We start from the raw sequence: 20,292 nt of genomic DNA, 5'->3' as shown, positions 1-20,292 counted from the left end.
ACTTTCGTAAAGAATATAGTAACCTGTTTAATAGGCCTGGTTTTCTTCACCATATTCTTCTATTATCTAGAGTTAGGACTAATTTTTTACTTCTTAGGGAGGCAGTGTAACATGATGGTTGAGGGTGCAGGTTTTGGGGTCAGGCTGCCAGACTTCAAATCCTACATCAGTGGTCCCAGCTACAACAGGAGGATAATAGTGCCTCTCTGACTCATTGCAGTGTCCTGAGGATCAAATGGCATGAACTGTTTGGCAAGGTTTTAATGTACATTAACCACTAGTAAATCAGCTATTTGTTGTTATTTTTCTCCTTTTGTTCTTGGAACCTCGGATGTACAACATTAATCAGAATGCTTGGTTCACAACCCACTATCTTTATTGGCCTGTGTATGGTACTGTTTTCTTCATTTTATTTAATTTGTGTTAATTTTTGTATACTAACTTGATTTAATATGATAGCAGACACACACACTAACTCACTCAGTCTTAGAACTAGAATATTGCTAATAACTTGCCTCTAGTTAAAGGCTCTTATCTTGTCCTATTCTTTAGCCTTCTCCCCTCCCAGAGATAACCACAATCTTGAAGCAATATTGTAACAAATTCAATAAAGACTTTTAAAACAATACATTAAAAAAAAAGATTTGCACGTTATTTTGCTACAATGATTTATCCATGTTATTTCATGAGCTCTAAATCATTTATTTTCAATGTTGTATAATGGTCTATCATGTGACTAAACCACAATTTATCTATTCTATCAATGGGAATTGGGACTGTTTCCTTTTTTCTTTGACACTGTTTCTATGTACATGTCTCTGGTGCATTTGTGCAAGAATTTCTCTTGTGCATATAAATATAATGGATGTGCTAATTTATATACACCTGAATATTAAACTCTACAAGATAATACCAAAGTGTTTCCCAAAATGGGTGTACCAATTTACATTCTCACTAGCAATATATAAAATATCACATTGGTCTATATTCTCTCCAACACTTGGTATTGTCAGACTTCTTTATTTTTAATCATCAAATAAGTATGAAATTATATCTCATTATGGTTTCTGTTTCCATTTCTCTAATTATTGATGGCATTGAACATTTCCTTATATGTTTATTAGCTAAATGTGTTTCCACTTCTGTGAAATTCCTGTTCATATCTTTAGCAGGCAGCCAAACCGGCATTTAATTGTTGTTGATCAGTCTCCTAAAGTTTGTCCTTTGTGTTGATTTTTTCATAGAACCAACTTTTGGCTTCTTTGATTTTCTTTATTGTTTTTCTATTCTCTCATTAATTTCCTCTTTAATGTTTATTATTTCCTTCTGTCTGCATGCTTTAGGTTCATTTTGCTCTTTTGTCTTCCCAGTGTCTTAAAGTTAGATTAGCGATTTGAGCTCTTTCTTCTTTTTTTAAAATACAGACTATAAATTTCCCCTAAGCACTGTTTTAACTGCATCCCATAAGTTTTGGTATTTTGTATCTCAAAGTATTCTCTAATTTCTCTGGTGATTTCTCCTTTGATCCATTGGTTGTTTAAGAGTGTCTCATACTTTTCACATTCTTGTGAGTTTATCAAATTTATTTCCATTATTGATTTCTGATTTAATTCCACTGTGAGCAGAGAATACACACTGTACAATTTCAATACTTTAAAACTTCTTTAGACTTTTTAAAGGCCCAGCATATGATCTATCCTGGAAATGGTCTATGTGATTTAAAAAGAATATGTATTCTACTGTAGTTGGGTACAGTGTGTTATAGATGTCTTCTAGGTCTAGTTAGTTTATATTGTTGTTAAAGTCTTCCATACTCTTGTTGATCTTTCTACTTAGTTCTATTAATTATTGAAGGTAGGATATTAAAGTCTTCAATTATTAGCATTGAATTGATATTTCTCCTTAATTTCTATTACTTTTAACTTCATGTATTTTGGGGCTCTGTTGTTAGATGCATATATGTTTATAATGGTTATATCTTCTCGATAGATTGACCCTTTTATCATTATGAAATATTCCTCTATATTCAGTAATTTTTTTTTCTTTTAAAGTCTATTTTGTCTGATGTCAGCAATGCCACTTCAGCTCTGTTTTGGTTACTCTTTGCCTGGTATGTCATTTCTATCCTTTTATTTTCAAACTTTTTTATATTTAATGTAAAGTGTGTCTCCTATAGACAGCGTATAGCTGGAGCTTATTTTTCTTATCCACTTTGACAATCTCTGCCTTTTGATTGAATTGTTTAAGCCATTCACATTAAATGCTATTATTGATATAGCTGGATTTGTGTCTAGCATTTTGCTTTTTGTTTTCTACATGTCTTATGTCTTATTTCTCTCTTGTCTCCTTCTGGGGCTCCCACCACGCATATGCTGCTCTATTAATTGTTGTTTCAAAGGTCTCTTAGGCCCTGTTAACTTTTCTTTAATCATTTTTCTTTCTCTTCTTCAGACTTGATCATTTCAATTGTCCTAGCTTCATGTTTGCTGAATCTTTCTTTTGCCTGCTTAAATCTGCCTTTGAACCCCTCTAGAGAATTTTTCATTTCTCTTATTGTACTTTTCAGCTACAGAGTTTATTTCTGGTTTCTTTAAAGGTTTTCTACCTATTGATATTTCCATTTTGCTCATACATAGTTTTCTTGACTTTCTCCATACCTTCCTTTCTAGTTCTTGAGCATCTTTAAGACAGTTGTAAAGTCTTTGTCTAGTAGGTTTGCTTTCTTGTCTTTCTTAGGGACAGTTCCGTAGGTTTACTTTTTCCTTTGATTGGGCCATACTTGCCTATTTTTTGGAATGCTTTATGATTTTTTTGTTGAAAAGTGGACGTTTGGATCTAATGATGTGGTAACCAGATTCTACCTCCTCCTCAGGGTTTACTGTTTTTTTCTGGGTTTGGGGTTTTTCTGGTTTTGTTTTTTGGTTTGTTTGTTTGTTATATTTTTATTGTTTTAGGCTGTCTCCTAAGGATCTGTTAAGGATCAACATGAAGTGTAAACTTAAGATCATCTCAGGCCTTTTCTGAGCCTGAGCCTTTCCCTGGGTATGCATGGTGACTTTCTGCTTTCCTTGTATGTGCAGTTGCTTTTGAGTGCCCTAGTCTTTAATGCCTGGTTCTGAAAATGGGAGAAAAAAATGAAGTGGGGAGGAGAAGGCGCCAGTTCTTTAAATCCTTTGAAATCACTTTAGCCAGAGGCGGAGCAGCTTGCCACAGTGAGGGGCATGCGCCGATGGCTGCCCACCTCTGTGTCTGTACCTTTGTGATCAGAAGGAGCACTCAGCAAACAGAACACAGACTTCTGATATTGGAGGAAAGGACCTGATTGCCCACCATGGCTCTCACAAGCTGTGTGCAAGGTCTCCTGCAACTCCTCCACTGCCTGCATGGGCTGGAGGTGTGAGATGGGTAGTTGTCACTAAGCTAAGAGCTGGAATTGACCAAAATTAACCACTGTTTACCATCCAAGCCTTCCCCTGGAAGTTACAAGCCTTTCATAGATTCCGGAGTTCCAGTTACTTATATCAGATAGACTCTGCCCGTACTATTGTTGCTTTGGTTGGGAGACAGATTCTTGGTGCTTCCTCCTCTACCATCTTCCCAGAAACCTCTTTCTTCACTTTCATTTTTGAAAGATAGTTTTGTAACATTACATAGTTACATAATTACATTCTTGGTTAACAGGTTTCTTATTCAGCACTTTGTCATCCCACTGCCTCCTGGTCTTTATCTTTTCTAATGAGAAGTTAGCTGTTAATTGTATTGGTGTTCCTTTGTCTATAAATAGTCACTTTTCTCTTGCTGCTTTCTAATTTTTCCCTTTATCTTTGCTTTTGATCATTTTTACTATGACGTGTGTGGGTGAGGATCTCTGTGTTTATCCTATTTGGTATTCGTTGAGCTTCCTGTGTGTGTAGATTAGTGTTTTTCCTCAAATTTGGGGAGTTTTCAGCCATTATTTCTTCAAATATTTTTTTCTCTCCCTCCCTTCCCCACTCCTTCCCTCCCTCCTCAGCTTCTCTCTCCTCTTCTTCTTCTTCTGGGACTCCCATTATGCATATGTTGGTGTGACTAATGGCATACTATGTTTCTCTGATGCTTTATTCATTTTTCTTCTTTTTTCTCATTATTCAGCTTGCATGATCTGTACTTACCTTCAAGTTCACTGAGTTTCTTCTGCCAGTTCAAACCACTATCAAGTTTCTCTAGTGAATGTTTCATTTTGGTTATTGTACTTTACAATTCCAGAATATCCATTTAGTTCCTTTTTATTTGTATCTCCTTATCGATATTTTCTTTTCGATGAGATATTGTCATTATATCTTCCGTTACTTCTTTAAGCATGGCTTCCACTGGTTCCTTGAACAGATTTGCAATGGCTGTTTTGAAGTCTTTGTCTGTTAATTCTGACGTCTGGGCTCTCTCACAGACAGTTTCTATTGTCTACTCTGTCTCCTGTGTATGAGTTATGTTTTCCTGTTTCTTTGCATGTCTCATAACATTTTGTTAAAAACTGGGCATTTTATATATTGTGGGATCTCTGAACACTGATTCCAATTACTCTCCACCCCCACCTCTGGCTTGCTGTGATTGTTTTCTTTTTTATTTAATCACTTGGCTGGACTAATTTAGTGAGGTTTATTTTCCCTTCCATGTGATGTCTCTGGTTTCATTCCTTAGAAGGTGCAGCCTTGGGCGTGCACACAGTCACTTGGGGTGACAGGTTTTAACAGATCTTTCTTTTCTTACCTGCCTCTTTCCCTGGTTCTCTCTGGTAAGTTAGCTTGTTCTCGCTTGTACAATTTAGCCTGTTGCTCTTGTGGAGCTACCAGCCTCCTCTTAATTGCTAACCACTGGGTTCTCCATTGTTCTTGAGAGCGCCTTAGGCGTGAACTTCCCCTACACACTTGCAAATAAAATAATTTCCTTTGGGGAGAGCTTCAGAGTTCTCTGTCCTTATAGCCTGCCGCACCCCCGAGGAAAAAACCTCAGACACCTTCTGGAGCTGGCAGTGGGGCCCATGGCCTGCTTCTCTAGCACTGATATGCCTGCATTATGAGCAGAGCTCAGCTGGTACTGTAGCCTCTGGTCCCCTTGACTTGCCTCTGCTGGCATGGAAACTTCACCCTTTGAGCATATTAGGGAGAAGGTGATCAGGGTCCCAGTATTCTTGGCCTGCTGCACCTGAGGTAGAGCCTCCATTCTATAGTGGGAGCTGAGTGGAGGAAGGGAGTCCTGACCTCTTGGCTGCACTTGCCTGGAGTTTAGTCTTTGCAACACAAAGGTGGGGGGGGCCTGAGAAATACTGGCAGCCTCCCTTCCCCGGGAGATACATACTATAGCCCATGATTGGGAACTGGGAGAAGAAACATATATGCCACACGGTCTTAACTTTCTTATGAGATTTAGATGTTCCTGAATGTTCATCTGCTGTATGCCCTTAGGACAACATGCACAGATTTTAAATGTTTTTTTTTTTTTTTTCCACCACTTACGGTAGTTATGGTGTGGAGGAGTTCAGAGCTTCTCATGCAGCCATTCCAGAAGCTGTTTACCTACTTATTGTTACTACTGTACAGTTTGTCTCACCAAAAATAGTTTAAAACAATGAAAATTTATTCATATCCCTTATGACGTTTAAAAAATGAAACTTTTATCATCTCTAAACCCAAACTATGAATTTAGAAATGAATAAAAATTCTGAAGATTTTGAGAGTTTAAAAAACTATGTATCATTCAGAAAAAAATCTCATCCAAGGTTAAAAAAAAAATGTATCCAGACATGGAATTGTAAGAGAATATTACTTCAAGCAAACTATTGTTATTTTAAGGCCAAACTTATAATCGCTTTTTTGCTTGTGTGTAAATCAGTTTGCTTGGATATTTTTCTTTCACATCGATTGCATTTTAATACACAACTATATAAAACCATAATGTCCAGAAACACCGGTTACCATCAGCCAAGTGCAATGCTCTTCACTCGCTGCTTATCCAGTTCACAGGGTCCCCAATATCAGGGAGAGTCATAACCAGACAAGCAAATCTGTTCTCTTTTTCCTTTAAATGCTATTCATAGTTGGCTATCTTCTTAAAATTCTGGAACACAGCTGGAGTTTTCTTTTTACAGATCACATGGACTTTTAGATATGTCACTTATGACTGACTTTATAAAAGCCATAGGTTGTGGGTATGTGTGTGTGTGCATAATTTTTTAAATAACTAAAGATGATCAGAGAATATTACTTCAATCTAAAAAAAAAAAACCCGTATCAAGTGAAACTTTCAGCTGCCTTCACCATTATAGTTATACTTCTAAGAAAGGGATTACACAAATTATAGTTAAAAGAAAAAATCTCCTCATGTATTTGAATTTCCAAGCAAAAATTTTTGCTAATAACTTTAGACACCAATGTTTCTTTACTGTAGTGACAGAATTATTTTTAGTACACGTAACAGGTACACAACTAATAAACATTTAGATTTTGCAAAATTTTGAAACTTCTTTAATTTGGAATTTGATAGTTCAAACTATGCAGTAGTTTAAAGCAAAGTTTATAGTTGCATTATAAACAAGTATTTCAAAAAGTGGTAACAAATTCTACTCTATTCCAGAAACCCATTTTAAAGAATCTAAACAGAATTGCTTAAATGTAAATGGCATACAGAGAACAGATGTCCAGTGGTCAGGAGTATTTCACAAAGGGATTCTGCAGGGTTTGGAGGTTCGGCAAGTGTTCAGGTCCATTCTAATTCTAAAATTCTACAGTTTTCCTAGCAGTTCTATTAAGAAACAGTTATTTCTTCTATTATTGCCAAATTATATCATTCATAGATGGAAACTTTAGGATGTCACTATCGGTGCTTAAAATAAATGTCATCTTTCATACTATGGTGAAACTCACAAGGGTCTCCTCCCCACTTGTTCCAGACTGAGACCTTGTCCCTGCTGTTTCAGACTAAGTTTCACTATGATTGAAGAGGACCTATTTTAGCCTAAATGTTCTCCTTCTCTTGGCAATGTCATAAACGATACAATAGACAAAATGAATTTTAACAAAATGAATTTTTAAAACATTTCAACAAATGTTTCTTTCAAATTCAGAAATAAGCGCCTGTACCTCAAACTCCCTATGTTAAACATAATAAATGATTTAAATGCAAACAGTTGGTATACATGCTGCTTGCTCAGTTCTCTCCAAATAGGGATTTATGTCTCATGAAAAAAAAGTAGCTTCAGGTTAAATCATAATGCTAAGACACTAAGTAATTATGATGATCTCTTTTACAATTCAATGTTGGATTCTTGGTTCTGAGAACATGGACACACACACACACACACAGATTTTTTTTACGTAGATGACAATTTAGATTTAAGATATACACTTTGCAAAATATTTACCCACATATTCTCCAGGAATCGTTAGAGAGATGAAATGTAAAAACAAACTACTTAGAGACTTTGTGGCTTCTAAAAACAGTGATGAGACTCACGAATAACTAGAAAAAACTCCTGATTCCTTAGAGTTAGTTCGAAGTGTTATCAGATGACATAATTTCAAGTAATCATAATTTTCTATTTTTGAAATACTGGTTCATAAAAAATCGAATCTCCATGAATCAAAGTACTGGCATGGCAGTGAATTACACTGAAAATCAGGTGTACAAAAGACACTCTTGGACATCACCGCTGAGTATCTTTAATACAGCCTTCAAAGGTCTGTGCAGCACTTTGAAATATTAAATAATTACAGTTGGAGCAGTTACTCTAAATCTCAGTAGGTTATTCCTACAGCAGTACTTGTTTACTCAGAACTGTTTTCATTTCAAATATATGTAAAGTTTCTCACAAAGTCAGGACACAACTCACAGTTTGAACAGAAACCTCAGTATTTGAGTCTCGGCATTAAGTAAAATAAACATTACCTATTAGGATGCTTTTGAATGCAAATCACTCCTTAAGGTAAATGGGATGTAATTTCTAACTTGTGGTAAAAGTGAAGAAATCGTTTTTTATGTGAAGCCTTGACCAAAACCAATTAGTCAAGTGCAAGATTTTCACCTTATGGAACAAGTCAAACTCTACCCACACAACACATCTGGCAGAGATCTGGATGCAGGTACACCTACAGTTGGGGACTGGATGTCCCTTAGCTCGGGGCAGTGAGAGAAAAAGGCAAGCCGTGGATCAGCCCCCATTGGTCATTGGTCATTACCTCACTGATAGCAATGCCTACTTTGCTTACTGGAGAGTGTATCTTGCAGTGGAGACACACTTCTAATTCTATAATGCCAGACAGTGGGGGGAAAGAAGGGTCCACTTTTTAAAAATCCATTCTCTAAAGTCTTTTAACCATTTTGATTAGGTATGGAATGACTCATTTTCTGCTCTAAAGACAACCAATCTTTTTTTTTTAAGTATTGACTTGCCAATTTATCTTTGATAAGTGATTAAGAAAGATAAATGAATCTGCTGACTTTACAAATAAGAATATGTGAATAAGAATATATATATTCTGAGAAGTTACTGTCCCATGCTTCTGATTTAAAATGTGACTCCATGCTTCTGATTTAAAATGTGATTAAGTTCTCTCAATAAACTGTTCATTTAAAATTTTAAACTTAAATCATCCTTACTGCACTATTATCATTCTCTTTACTTTTTATTTTCATATCATTTCTATAAATACTCAAATTAAGAAACAAAAATCCCCAATCTTGAAACCAACTTACAATGAAGCTAGTTTATAACTTTTAAAGTATTTTGTTAAAATGTAAAAACCCTGAAATTACAAACAAAACATTTACAATTTTACAGTATATATCTAATTTATTCTTTTAAAAAAATATTCTGAATTGTTTTTATACAAGTGACCAAGTGTAATTGTTTTCAAATGAAACTCCTCTACAGGCTAGAAGAGGGTAGGTGGTATTGCCCCATTGCACACCAACACAAACTTCACTCTTCATGCTGGGACTTCAACTATTTCAAAATAGTCATTTGGTAGAATCACATAACCCCTCTCGGAGACGTCGTCTTTCTCCTTCTGGAAGTGCACGACCTCCTTTAGCTTCTCCAGCTGCCGCTCCTGTCTTCTGCACCGCTGCTGTGCCGTCTTGAGCTTCTTTCTGAGCTTCTCTACTTGCTGTTCGAGCTGGTGAATCCTCTTCCTCTGGTGCATGGTGTCCTCCACAGTGTAGTTGTGGTCACAGAACACGGAGAGGTTATCAGGGGTCTGAAGAGGAGGCATGAGTAACCCGATAGCAGCATCAACCTGGGAAACGGGGGGTGTTGAAGGAGGGCGGGGAAGCTGTTCTTGGGGCTCTGGAAGATCTTCCTTCTAAAACAAAGATGCAGAGCACGTTTCAGTTTCATGACGAAACAGTTCATAAGAACTCATCTGTGGAGTTTAAGAATACTAGACTCATTTCTGTCTCCTCGGTATAGAAACATTCTAAAATGAGAAAATAGTTCAAGTTTTAATTGTACTTTTCTTTCTGAAGTAGAAATGGGATACAAGAAACACAGAATGGTTATTAAGATTTAATTAAATACTAGGCACTTAAAACTGAGGGGAAAAATACTTTGAAACTGAACTATCACTGACAAAGAAAAATCAAAACTTATCGACATGTAAGTAGGACTACAGAGTGATCTCAAAGTAAGTTATGAAGCTAGATTGCGTTTCTTAGTGTGAGGATATTTAACTTTAATGAACTGCACTTTGTATTTTTAAAAAGTATCTCACTGTGAACAGTGGTTACTTACAAGTGATGGCTTCCAGGCAACATTTATTTTCTTAACGCTACTCTGGATTTTCCACAGTGAACACATGAATTTTATAAACAGAAAACCACCCAATGTTTTAAGACACTTATTACCTTGTCATGTGGTTCAGTACAAAGAAATATTGTGGGGACAGCGTCCTCTTTCAGTAACTTGTTGTTGCACTCCCTCTTAAAGCAGTCCGGAGTAAAGTGTTCTGAGCAAATGCTGCTGTACTTGGTGGGCTTAAAGTTCTTCCTTCTGACGGCTGCCTCCCATTTTTTACAAAGACTGGGTCGAGTAAGAGGAAACCTAAGAAGACAACATAATTCAGTTTTCCAACCTTATTTAAAAAAAAAAAGGCACACCCAGACTTTCCCGGTTAGAAAAGAACTAGCTTACATCGGTGTTAACACACCAAGGAGGGATTTGATTAAAACACCGGCCCTGTGAATCTTTTTTTTTCTTTGACAGTGTTTAGTTGTGTCCTTATTACCTTAGTTTGTTGAGAATGTGCTTGTTTTGACATAGAAAACAGACTTGTGGTTGCCAAGAGTGGGAGGGGGAGGGATGGAGTGGGAGTTTGGGATTAGCAGATGCGAACTATTATATAGAGAATGGATAAACAACAAGGTCCTCCTGTATAGCATAGGGAACAATATTCAACATCCTGTGATAAACCATAATGGAAAAGAATACGAAAAAGAATGTATACATATGCATAACTGAATCACTTTGCTGTACAGCAGAAACTAACACAACATTATAAATCAACTAGACTTGAATCAAGTAAATTTTTAAAAAATGTACTTCTTTTAAAATCCTATAACTAAAGTGACCACCACTAATGTGGAATATAAGTCACCCCTCCCAGCATGGTATCTTTGCTCTTCTTAAAAAGCAATATTTCTTACAGGAATCTGATTGATAACATAGCAGTTATAAGAATGTCAGATACAACGACATATACAATCTAAACAGGCCACGCTGATTAAGAATTTACATTATATAAAAATATTCTTATTAAAAGGTAGCCATGTGGATAGATGCACGCAGGTGGCAGAGTTAAGTGATGGGAGGCTGGGGTCGAGGCCCATGTGCAGCGATACTGTAAATAACCTTCACTAACAGATACAGGGATTCCACACACATCTAAATACACAAGGGTAAATCGTATAGGTCCACTATCTGTTTATCTCAGTTTTTAATGCTTAACTTTTATACTGAAGACACTAAAAGTTTCAGGTAAAAATACATGCTATAGAGTGAATCTGTATTAATTATTTTTTCACCAGTGATTTTCTGTGTATTGTAAAACAAAATTGCACATTTATAACTATGTACTGAGAAAAAGAAGCTTTTGGTTCTCTTAGAATCAGTCTGACAAATATGAATTAATCAAATTAGTCAAATCATAGTGAGAAAGAAATAAAGAAAAGTATTCATTTCGAATTACCTCTTAATCAACGGAAATATGTTCATTAGGCCCAGATAAAGGGAGCCAGGAAGAGCTTAAACTTATTGTGATTTTATTCTTCCAGGGCAAGGATTTGGTGAGCTGGGGGGATTGGAAAGAAGCCAAAAAAGGGTGTTTTGAATCTGTGTTGCACAGTTCCTCTTCCAAGTGAGGTACGCCTGAGCCTGACTCTGCTGTGATCAGGAAGCTCTAACCCACCGTCGGGGCGGTCCCTTTTCTTTGCCCAGCATAGCTGTTCCCACTGCCATCAGGTAGAAAGTGAGACAAGGACTCTTAGAAAGTTCCTGCTGGAAGTGCCTCTAGAAGTACAAACATGGTAGCAATCACTGGTAAAACTCAGCACTCAGGGCCTCCAGACTCAAGGACTACAGTGCAGGTTCTTCCTGAGGTCAAGATCTTTCCCATTTACTTCCCAAAACTATTCTTTTAGATAAGGGCTTAGAGGCAGGTTAGCCCCTCTTTCGATTAAATCGACTATTTAACAGCCAGCAGAAACTCAGTATTTCTGATGTGTGAATGTCATCCTTAACCAGTCTGCAGTGCCAATGAAGGGTCTTCCCTATGTTTAGAGTTCCTCTGCCATATCATTAGACATGGGGAGGTGGGAACTGAATGCCTTTGATCACATCACCATCTCCAGACCTGCTCCTTCACTTTGGAAGTCCTGGAGGTCAACTCATCAGCCTTCAGAAATTCTAATAAATCAAGAGGTAATATTAGGACATACTGAACCGAATCCTGGAAGTGTTAAGTGTTCTATCCCCTTCTCGGAAGGGGAAACATCAACACTCTCAAGATGTCTTTAAAGGGACTTGCTTGGTGGCGCGGTGGATAAGAAGAATCCGCCTGCCAATGAGGGGGACACGGGTTCGAGCCCTGGTCCGGGAAGATCCCACATGCCGCGGAGCAACTAAGCCCGTGAGCCACAACTACTGAGCCTGTGTGCCACAACTACTGAGCACCCGCGCCAGGCTCCGCAACAAGAGAAGCCACCGCAGTGAGGAGTCCACGCATGGCAACGAAGAGCAGCACCCGCTCGCTGCAACTAGAGAAAGCCCGTGCGCGGCAACAAAGCCCCAACGCGGCCAAAAATTAAAAAAAATTTTTTTAATTAAAATCTTAAGAAAAAAAGCTCTCTCTTTGCTCTAGACACTCTTATTTTTGTTCCTCTCATATTCTCTCAAACCTATAAAATACACCCACATTCCCTGTTAAAGATAAAAGGTCCCCACCCCCAAACTGAATATTTGCTTTTGCTTTTGTAATTACTTAGCTATAAATAATTTGTATGATTTACCATTAACTCTCATTTCTTTAGCTATTATCCACTTACAGTCGTAAGTTACGGCCACATTTTCTTAACGTAGTAAAACCTGTGAACACTGAATTTGGCAGAATGAAAATGGCACCGTGCAGACATCGGACGATCAATCACTATCATTCCGTTCTGCGGTTTTCTTCTCAAGAGAAAACCGTCCCTCCTAGGACTCCGGCTGCGGCACCTCCCGGATGAAGCAGCCCCGAGGGCGGTGGGCCGCGTTCCCTCCGAGGCTGCTCTTCCCCACGCACGATACCCTGCTACTCCCCACGGTGCCGCTGTGCGCGAAACACAGCTCTTCATCTTGGCAGTATCTGAACCTTTCTGGGAAACTCACTGGTCCTTGAGCGTGGGATCCTAGAAACTGGGTCCAAAACATCCTCCCGGACGCCTGGCTAAGTCAGTCCTAACGGCTGCGACGCTGGACCGCCCCACGCCCCCTCCAGCAGGGAGGGAAACGCGGGCCTTCTCCGTCGCTGCTGCTGCTTCAGCCTCCCTTCTAAAGACTCATTACCACCTGCCTACTCCTTGACCCGGGTGATGAAACCCAGCTGCCTCCGGGTCTGGAGACCTCACGAACCGCCGGGGCTCCAGGCATCGCCCGTGGGCCCCATACCTGCCACCCCGAGCGGCGCGCGAACCTAAGCGCGAGGACAAGCAGGCGCGGCGACGCGCGCCAAGCACGCGCCACCCGGGCGGGGCGCCGGCGGCTACTCCGGGGACGAGCCCACCGCTCCAGGCCCGGAGCGCCCGATGGCGCCCCGCCCCTAGCTCCGCCCATCGCCCCGCCCCTCTCACAGGTCTCGCGCGGACACGCGCCTGGCTCCGCCCCCGAGCACGGCCGCGCGCCCCCGGCCCCACTAAGGGCCGGGCCCACGAGGCGCGCAGAGTACTTACTTGTGGAAAGAAACGGGCTTATCCTTGTCGTATCGGTTCTTGCAGCCGTAGGCGGAACAGGACTGCACCATCCTTCCGGTCCTCAGTTACTTAACTTCTGCCGCCCCAGCAGGCAGTTAAGGCTGCTATCGATGTGGCCGCGCTCGGCTTTGACACCCTCGCTGCTTCTGTAGCTTTGGTCAGCAGTTAGAGTGATGAGAGCCTCATTCGGAGTGATTCATGTGCTCGTTTTGTTGTTTGCATTAGCAGAAGGACCACAGCCATCGCCCGTCTCCCATCTCCAAAATGGCGGAGGCAGCTTCAACCTCACCTCTCGCGAGGAGTTCGTCCTACTGTCTCTGATTAGCCCTGAGGTCAGAGGTAACGTTCCCTGGGACGCAGGCCATTGGCTGAGGCCCGGCGTGTCGCGCGGCGGGCTCGGCGTTGCGCAAGTGGGCGGGGCCTCCGAGCCTCCGGAAGGAAGAAGGAACTGCCTGGGGGGAGGGAAGGGGGAGTGGGCGGAAGCCCAGGGCCGGTTCCGGCCCCACGGTGCTTCGCTGGATTATCCCGGACGGTGTAAGGTGGAGAGCTAGACGGTCCGTTGGGTCCGCTGGGCTAAAGCAGGGCAGGTGTAAACCTGAGGACGTTGGGCAGTTGCGCTCGTTTCTCTGAAAGCGCGGCCACAGATGGGGTGATTCCTAGAACTAGGTGGACTCCTCCTCTCCCAGCCCGCTGGCCTCCATCGCCTTACCTGCCTCTCAGGTATCGCGAGGCTCTGAGGAGCCCAGGCCCCGGCGCCTAGCAGCGAAGGCGGACGCCCGAACGCCGCCGACGGGCCGAGGCTGTTGGCTGCTGTAGCGATCTCAGTTAGCCGTCCCCAGGTGCTGCGTCGGGAATCGCCAACAGCTGACGCGCCTTTCTGTCGGAGGGAGGTTTTGCCTCTTCCGTGGGTGCCGGTAATCTCGTGTCTCGTGATGAAGTGAGCAAGACTAGTATAGCCCCCGTCTTCATAGCGCTTATGTTCTACTGAGGGGAAGGCGGACAATAAACAATATAAAGGGAATCGTACTGTGCGAAGATGCCTGAATACGTTAGAACGCTGGAAGGGTGAATGAGGGCGGAGGAGAGGTCACTGCCTACTGTCTGAGAAGGGGGCCGTTGAATCTGAGAACCAGAGGAAGGGAAAAACATGTAGCGGTGTAAAGAAGGAAGGTGGGCAGGCTGGGGAGAGCGTTCCTGGCCCAAGGAGTGTGTGCTACGACCCTGAGGCAGGAAGGAGTTGTGTCTTTTCTGGGAGCTGAATGGAGGCTGTGTGGTCGAGCCCATGAGCCAGGGAAGGAGGGCATGAAGTGAGGCTGAAGAGCAGCAAGTTGTTGGTCTGGATGTTAGCGCAGTGGGAAGCCGCTCAGCCATTTAAACATTTTGAAAAGGTCATTCTGGCTGTTAAAGGAAGAGTTTATCAGTAAAGGGCAACAGTGAAAGTGAGCCGACCAACTAAGGGGCTGTTTCAGGCGAGCAAGAGGTTGGCAGCTTTGGACTGAGGCGGTGACAGAGACACGTGTAAGGGGCAGAAGCACCAGGGCTTGCTGATGGATGGAAATGAGAATGAGGAGGAAAAGGATCAAGCTACCGGGGTGATTTGAGCGTGAGTTTCTGGCTGGAGCACTTAAGATAAATGGACGGTGGTGCCTTTTACTGAGATGCTGATGACCTTAAAAAAATTTTTTTTTAAAAAAACTATGTCCCCCAACAGGATAGAGGCCTTGGAGGGGTGGGAGTGATTCCGGAAGCTTTGGGGTTATGTAGGACTGAGGAATGTCAGACGTGAAAGAAAGTATAAATAGTTCTGAGGTTGGGAATGCAGGCTACTAAAGAAGCGTGGAAGCTCCCCAGCCAGTCCAGGGTGCCCTTTTGAGGCTTGTGATCCGGTCATTTCAGTCGTTTGGTTGGATTTCCCTCAGCCAAGTTCTGTTCTCCCCTCCCCTTCTGTCTTCTAGCTATCCGTAACTTGGAAATGAAATAAACATTTTTATTATTTGTTGACTATTATTGTAATGTTTCCTTACTTCAAAATGGTAAATTTACTGGTAAGGTGAATTGAATGTAATTAAAATACATATATATTACTGAACTGAAGGTTGTATTTTTCTATGTAAAAAACAGTCCCCCGAACTAAATTTTCAGTGTGGTCTGCAAATCAATTTATTTGCTTAATAGAAAAATAATTTTCACTACCTCTAAACTAACCTGCACCCATCACTGGCTTCTCCTTTGCCCATTTCTTAACATTTCCTAAGGCTGAAATAACTGTTCTTTACTTGTCAAGGGGTGACTTCAAGGAAGCATTTTTACTTTTCAAAGATGATTGTCTGCTTTTTAAAAATGTTGATGGAAGCAACCCAAACGTCCATTAATAGTTACTCGAGTAAGTTGTGGTACGGTCATACAGTGGAATACTATACAGCAATTAAAATAAAGCAGTCCCATAACCTGGATGATTCTTAACAAACATAATGTTGAAGAAGTCAGACACAAAAGAAATACACTATATGATTCTGTTTTTTTGTAGAGTAAAAACACAAAAGTAGGTAAAACTAAAGTCAGAAGAGGCTACTTTTGGGGAGAGAGGCAATGAAGGGGGGCCTATGGGATGGTGGTAAATGCATCTTTTGACCAAAGTGATGGTTAAACAGTGTGTTCACTTTATGATAATTCATCATCTGACCTTTATAAGATGTATGGTATTTGTTCTGCTTTAATAAAATAGCTTATTAAGCAAACAAGGGCCACACAAGATAGGCAAAACTGCCATTTTTTTTTAGAGAATGAGAGATGTTTATATGCTCTTATGATCTCTTCATCTGACCACTTCAGTAAATATCGAAAGTGAATATATGCGTAGCTTTATGTGACCATTTAAGGGAATGGGAATAAATACAGATGAACTGAAGGATAGTTAGAAGTTTGATGTTCTTCAGAGTCTTAAGAGGCCGGGAGCTAATTCATTTACTAATAGAACACTTTTTAGGGAAAAAGGAAAATTTAACCCTTGACCTTAAAAGGGTAGGTTTTGTCTCAGTTTTTCTAGAAGGGTACACTTTGTGTTCTTGCTTGATAAACTGAAGAAAAATACACCACTTGTTTTGATGTTGGAGAAGGCTAAGGCCTAAAGATGCCTTAAACTCACTGATCTCTAACAGTTTAGATTTTAGTTTCTATCCAACTATGCTGCTTTTTCTAGAAACAGTTTTTATTTTAAAATACCCTCACATTCATTCTCTCTGGGCCTCATTATCTTCATCTGTAGGGTTAGGCTGTAGGACTGAGGAATTCCTAATTTAGAATCCATGAATGGTCAGCTCTTTGAATCCCCTGAAAATGAATCAAAACTATACATATGTGTATATATGCATTTTTCTGGGGGAGCTATCCATAGGTTTTATCGGATTTTCACAGAAAAAACACAAAAACTAGTCAGTTTCTAAGGTCCCTTACAGCTGTTAACATTCTAGGATTCGTGAAACAAAGATTAATTTCCATGTAGATGTTAACTATAGGTTTTCTCTAAGACCGCTTAGCAGGGTGAGTGTTTTGATCTGAATTATTAGATATTTTTAAGTAGTTATTTTTAAATTTTGTGTTTTAAAATTAATTAAAATCTAAACTGTTAGATATAGTGAAGTTTAAAACATCTTTATTTAGCCCTTAGCCCTCTCCTGTGTCACATACTACATTCCCCTTAAAAGGCCACTGGTCTGGAAGAAAAAGGACAGTGTTCAGACATGCTCAGTGTTGTCTAACGGGTGTGTACACCCCTCATGCCCCGTTCTGGACATGGGACAAGTCAGAGGAGGCAGTGGGTGAAGGGGACAGTGACTGATAACACCTGAGATTTGCCTGCAGTCAGGAACTCGATGCTTCAAACAATACTGATGCCGTGAAGATGGTCTGGTTCTGACTGAACAGCAAAAGCTCAACGATTGTCTTTATCTCTGTGACAGGATCGCCTCCTGTCGGCAGCCCTTAAAGCCTACTAACCTGGTCTTGGGAGACTCTTTAAGTCTTAGGGCCTTAAACCCTTGAGTGCCCTTTTCCTATCCCTCAGACTCAGAAAAGAACATTTCACTTATCAACTATACAGTTTCAGTAAAATACACACTCAAAAGAAATAAGGGTGGGGAATCAGGGTGCAAGGGTACTGATTCCCATCTCACCCTTATTGTCCAGAATTAATATAGATTGCCCACATTAAATAATTTTTCTCAAAAACATTTCTACATTTTAAATTTTCAAATTAATTAGAAACGTGATGAGGTGTAAAAGAAAGCCATTGCAACCATTGTATTGAATGCTATTTCAGGAGTTCCGAATTTTAAAGCAGACAGTGTCAAAGAAACCAGACAATAACAGCTACTTTTTAATTTTAGGTATGTTGCATTTATTCAAAAGAGCCACTGCTTGACAAACTCTTAAATCACAAGGTTTGAACCAAACTGTCAGTCCTCTGAAACAGCTCTGTGAGGTAGGTAGCCGCACAGCCACAGGGACCAGCACAGTCCTTTCTTCCCGTGTTACTTTCAGTGCTGAGAACTGTAGTAGCTGGAACCACTGTTCTAGTGGACAGTTAGAACAGCTGTTTCCTCCGTCTCCCTCCCCACAGAGCTGCCCGAGTTATCATCTGCCCCTGGGGCTGGACCATCTGTTTTTTTGAAAGTTACAATATTGTTGTTTACAAGAATCCAAACTGTTGCTTTGATTTATATGCTCTAACTCTGAATCACAGAAGTATTACTATGATGTTTAAAAATTTAAAACACTGATTGACTCTACTTGCTTTAAATACTCTCGGGCCCCTTCTACATTTATTATCACTGATCAATAAAGATGACATAACAAACAGATCTAAAATTCTGAGAAGACAGCATATTCCCTTTTCAACTTAGTAAGACTTCATACAGTGTTTTTGTGTGTTACAGAAGTTGGTACAATACGCCTCTACCAGGAAAGTCTTAGAAGGAGTTCCAAATATTACAATAAAAGTATTGTAACTAAGTGTGACACTTGAAGCAGAACACATGCACAGAAAATTAAATCCTTTCAAAAATGCCTTTGCCATAGCCCCACACCAAATTTGTAATTGGTAGGCAATGCGTTTCGAGACTGGTAAATGGTGGTGTAACAAACTCCTACTCATTAGCTTCTCAAGTTAGTGATTGCAGCTGAAACGGTTTCCTGTGAAGTGTGCCACCCTATGAGAACTTTGATTTGGACATGGTGAATCAGGATTCGTGGAGTCTTGATATGTAACCTTTCTAGACCTTTGCTCTTAGGAGAACCCAAGCTATCCTACTCCACCTAGTATGTTCCAAAAGTCTTCCAAAGGATCCCAGTTTCTCCCCATGTAGGAGTCCTAGGAGTCTAATACCAGTTCGGTCACTTATCTGTGCATGGCTTCAGACAAAAAAAAAACCCTTTCATCTACGTCAGGGATTTCATCTATGAAAAGGAAGGTAATGCCCTGCCTTCTTCACCTAACTCTCTTGAGGATTAAATGAACAGTATGCAAGAAATTGCTTTAATTACAACGTGCTATACTTAAGGATTTTGTTTTTCTCTGTGACAAGCAGCAGCTTTGTCTTAGGCCCAAATTACAAGACACTGCTGATGTATCATTCAGCATCTCATCAGTTGATGGCCTCTGATTCACCTGGAAGACTGTGACAGTGAGGCTCACTGACACATGAGTGGACAGGAGGAGTAGCAGTGGCTGCCAGGCACAGAGCTGACACTGCCTGAGCCCTGGGGATCAGTGACTACCCTGCTGTCCAGGTCACTCAAGGGCAGTGCCAGCTGAGGGAGTTAAGATTTCGTAATACTTGCGGTTTTGATTCTTCTCAAACAGAAAACTGCATAAGAGAGCGTTAAGTGCTTAGGCTGTAGTCATCCAAAAACCAAGATAACGTTCCTGCTGAGTCATCTCATTCTGCACAAGGCCTGATGAATCTGGGCTATATTCTGTCATCTAGGGACAGTATTACAAAAGTGTTCTGACAAGAGAAAACAAACCAAATCTGTACATTCTGTTGCTATAGCTCACCAGTAATTTCTCTTGTCAGATTTAAATGGTGTTCCTAGTGCCCTCCTCAGGGCTTTGATGTTCACAGCTACGGAGAACCAGCTTCCTCAGGAACGTACCAAACTGCCGTGTGTCTGCAGCATCACCCAGGTTCCTGAAACAGAAGCTCCCTTTACAAATAACTTTTATATACTGTTCCTATAAGAGGACCAAACTCTTACTGAAATGCCATAACTGAGAATATCAAGCGTGCTGCCTGGAGTCCAGTGTCTTACAACTTGCTAATTCTCCTATCGCTTAAGGAAGTGTTCTGTAAACCAGAATATGAAATCAAATTAACAAAGTTCAAGTTTCTTCTTTCCCCTTCAGCTGGTAGCAAAGAATTATATCAGAATGGAAAAGCAGAACTGCTCCAAATGAACAAAACCTAGCTACTCAAAGAAACACTGACTTTTCCCCAATATTGTACAATATTTTATTGTAACCAAAATACTTAGGTGAGTCTCACAGCAATATATTCTCACGTAGGTACTCACCGAGAAGGAGGAATTGGATAAACTGTACCTTTGACAACACCTTACTATACATCCAGTTAACCTGAATAGCTTGGTGGGGGAGAAGATATAGAAGCATCCCATTTTATATAATTCCATATTTTTTCCACAACTTTATAGACAACACAGAATGAAGATACAGTTGTAAATCACTATAATTCTAACCTTACTATTGGAACCTGCAACATGTAAAAAATTCCAGTCATATATTGCTAGGCATTTGCCAAATGA

At 40.5% G+C, this 20,292-nt stretch overlaps 1 protein-coding gene across 1 annotated transcript; it reads right to left on the bottom strand.

The window, feature by feature from the left end:
* Positions 1–8,812: 8,812 nt before the first annotated feature.
* Positions 8,813–11,485, bottom strand: THAP1 (THAP domain containing 1; the record flags this gene model as incomplete). The annotated part of the gene is made up of 3 exons (XM_079726818.1): positions 8,813–9,335; positions 9,877–10,072; positions 11,436–11,485. The coding sequence occupies 3 exons, from the start codon at positions 11,483–11,485 to the stop codon at positions 8,961–8,963; spliced, it is 621 nt and encodes a 206-aa protein (XP_079582944.1). The 3' UTR covers positions 8,813–8,960.
* Between the last annotated feature and the right edge of the window lie 8,807 nt (positions 11,486–20,292).

The sequence above is a fragment of the Hyperoodon ampullatus genome, assembly GCF_949752795.1.
Source record: "Hyperoodon ampullatus genome assembly, chromosome: 20".
In the NCBI taxonomy this organism is placed as follows: domain Eukaryota; kingdom Metazoa; phylum Chordata; class Mammalia; order Artiodactyla; family Ziphiidae; genus Hyperoodon; species Hyperoodon ampullatus.
The sequence above is the reverse complement of the archived record's forward strand: the minus strand, read 5'-3'. Positions and strand labels throughout refer to the sequence as shown.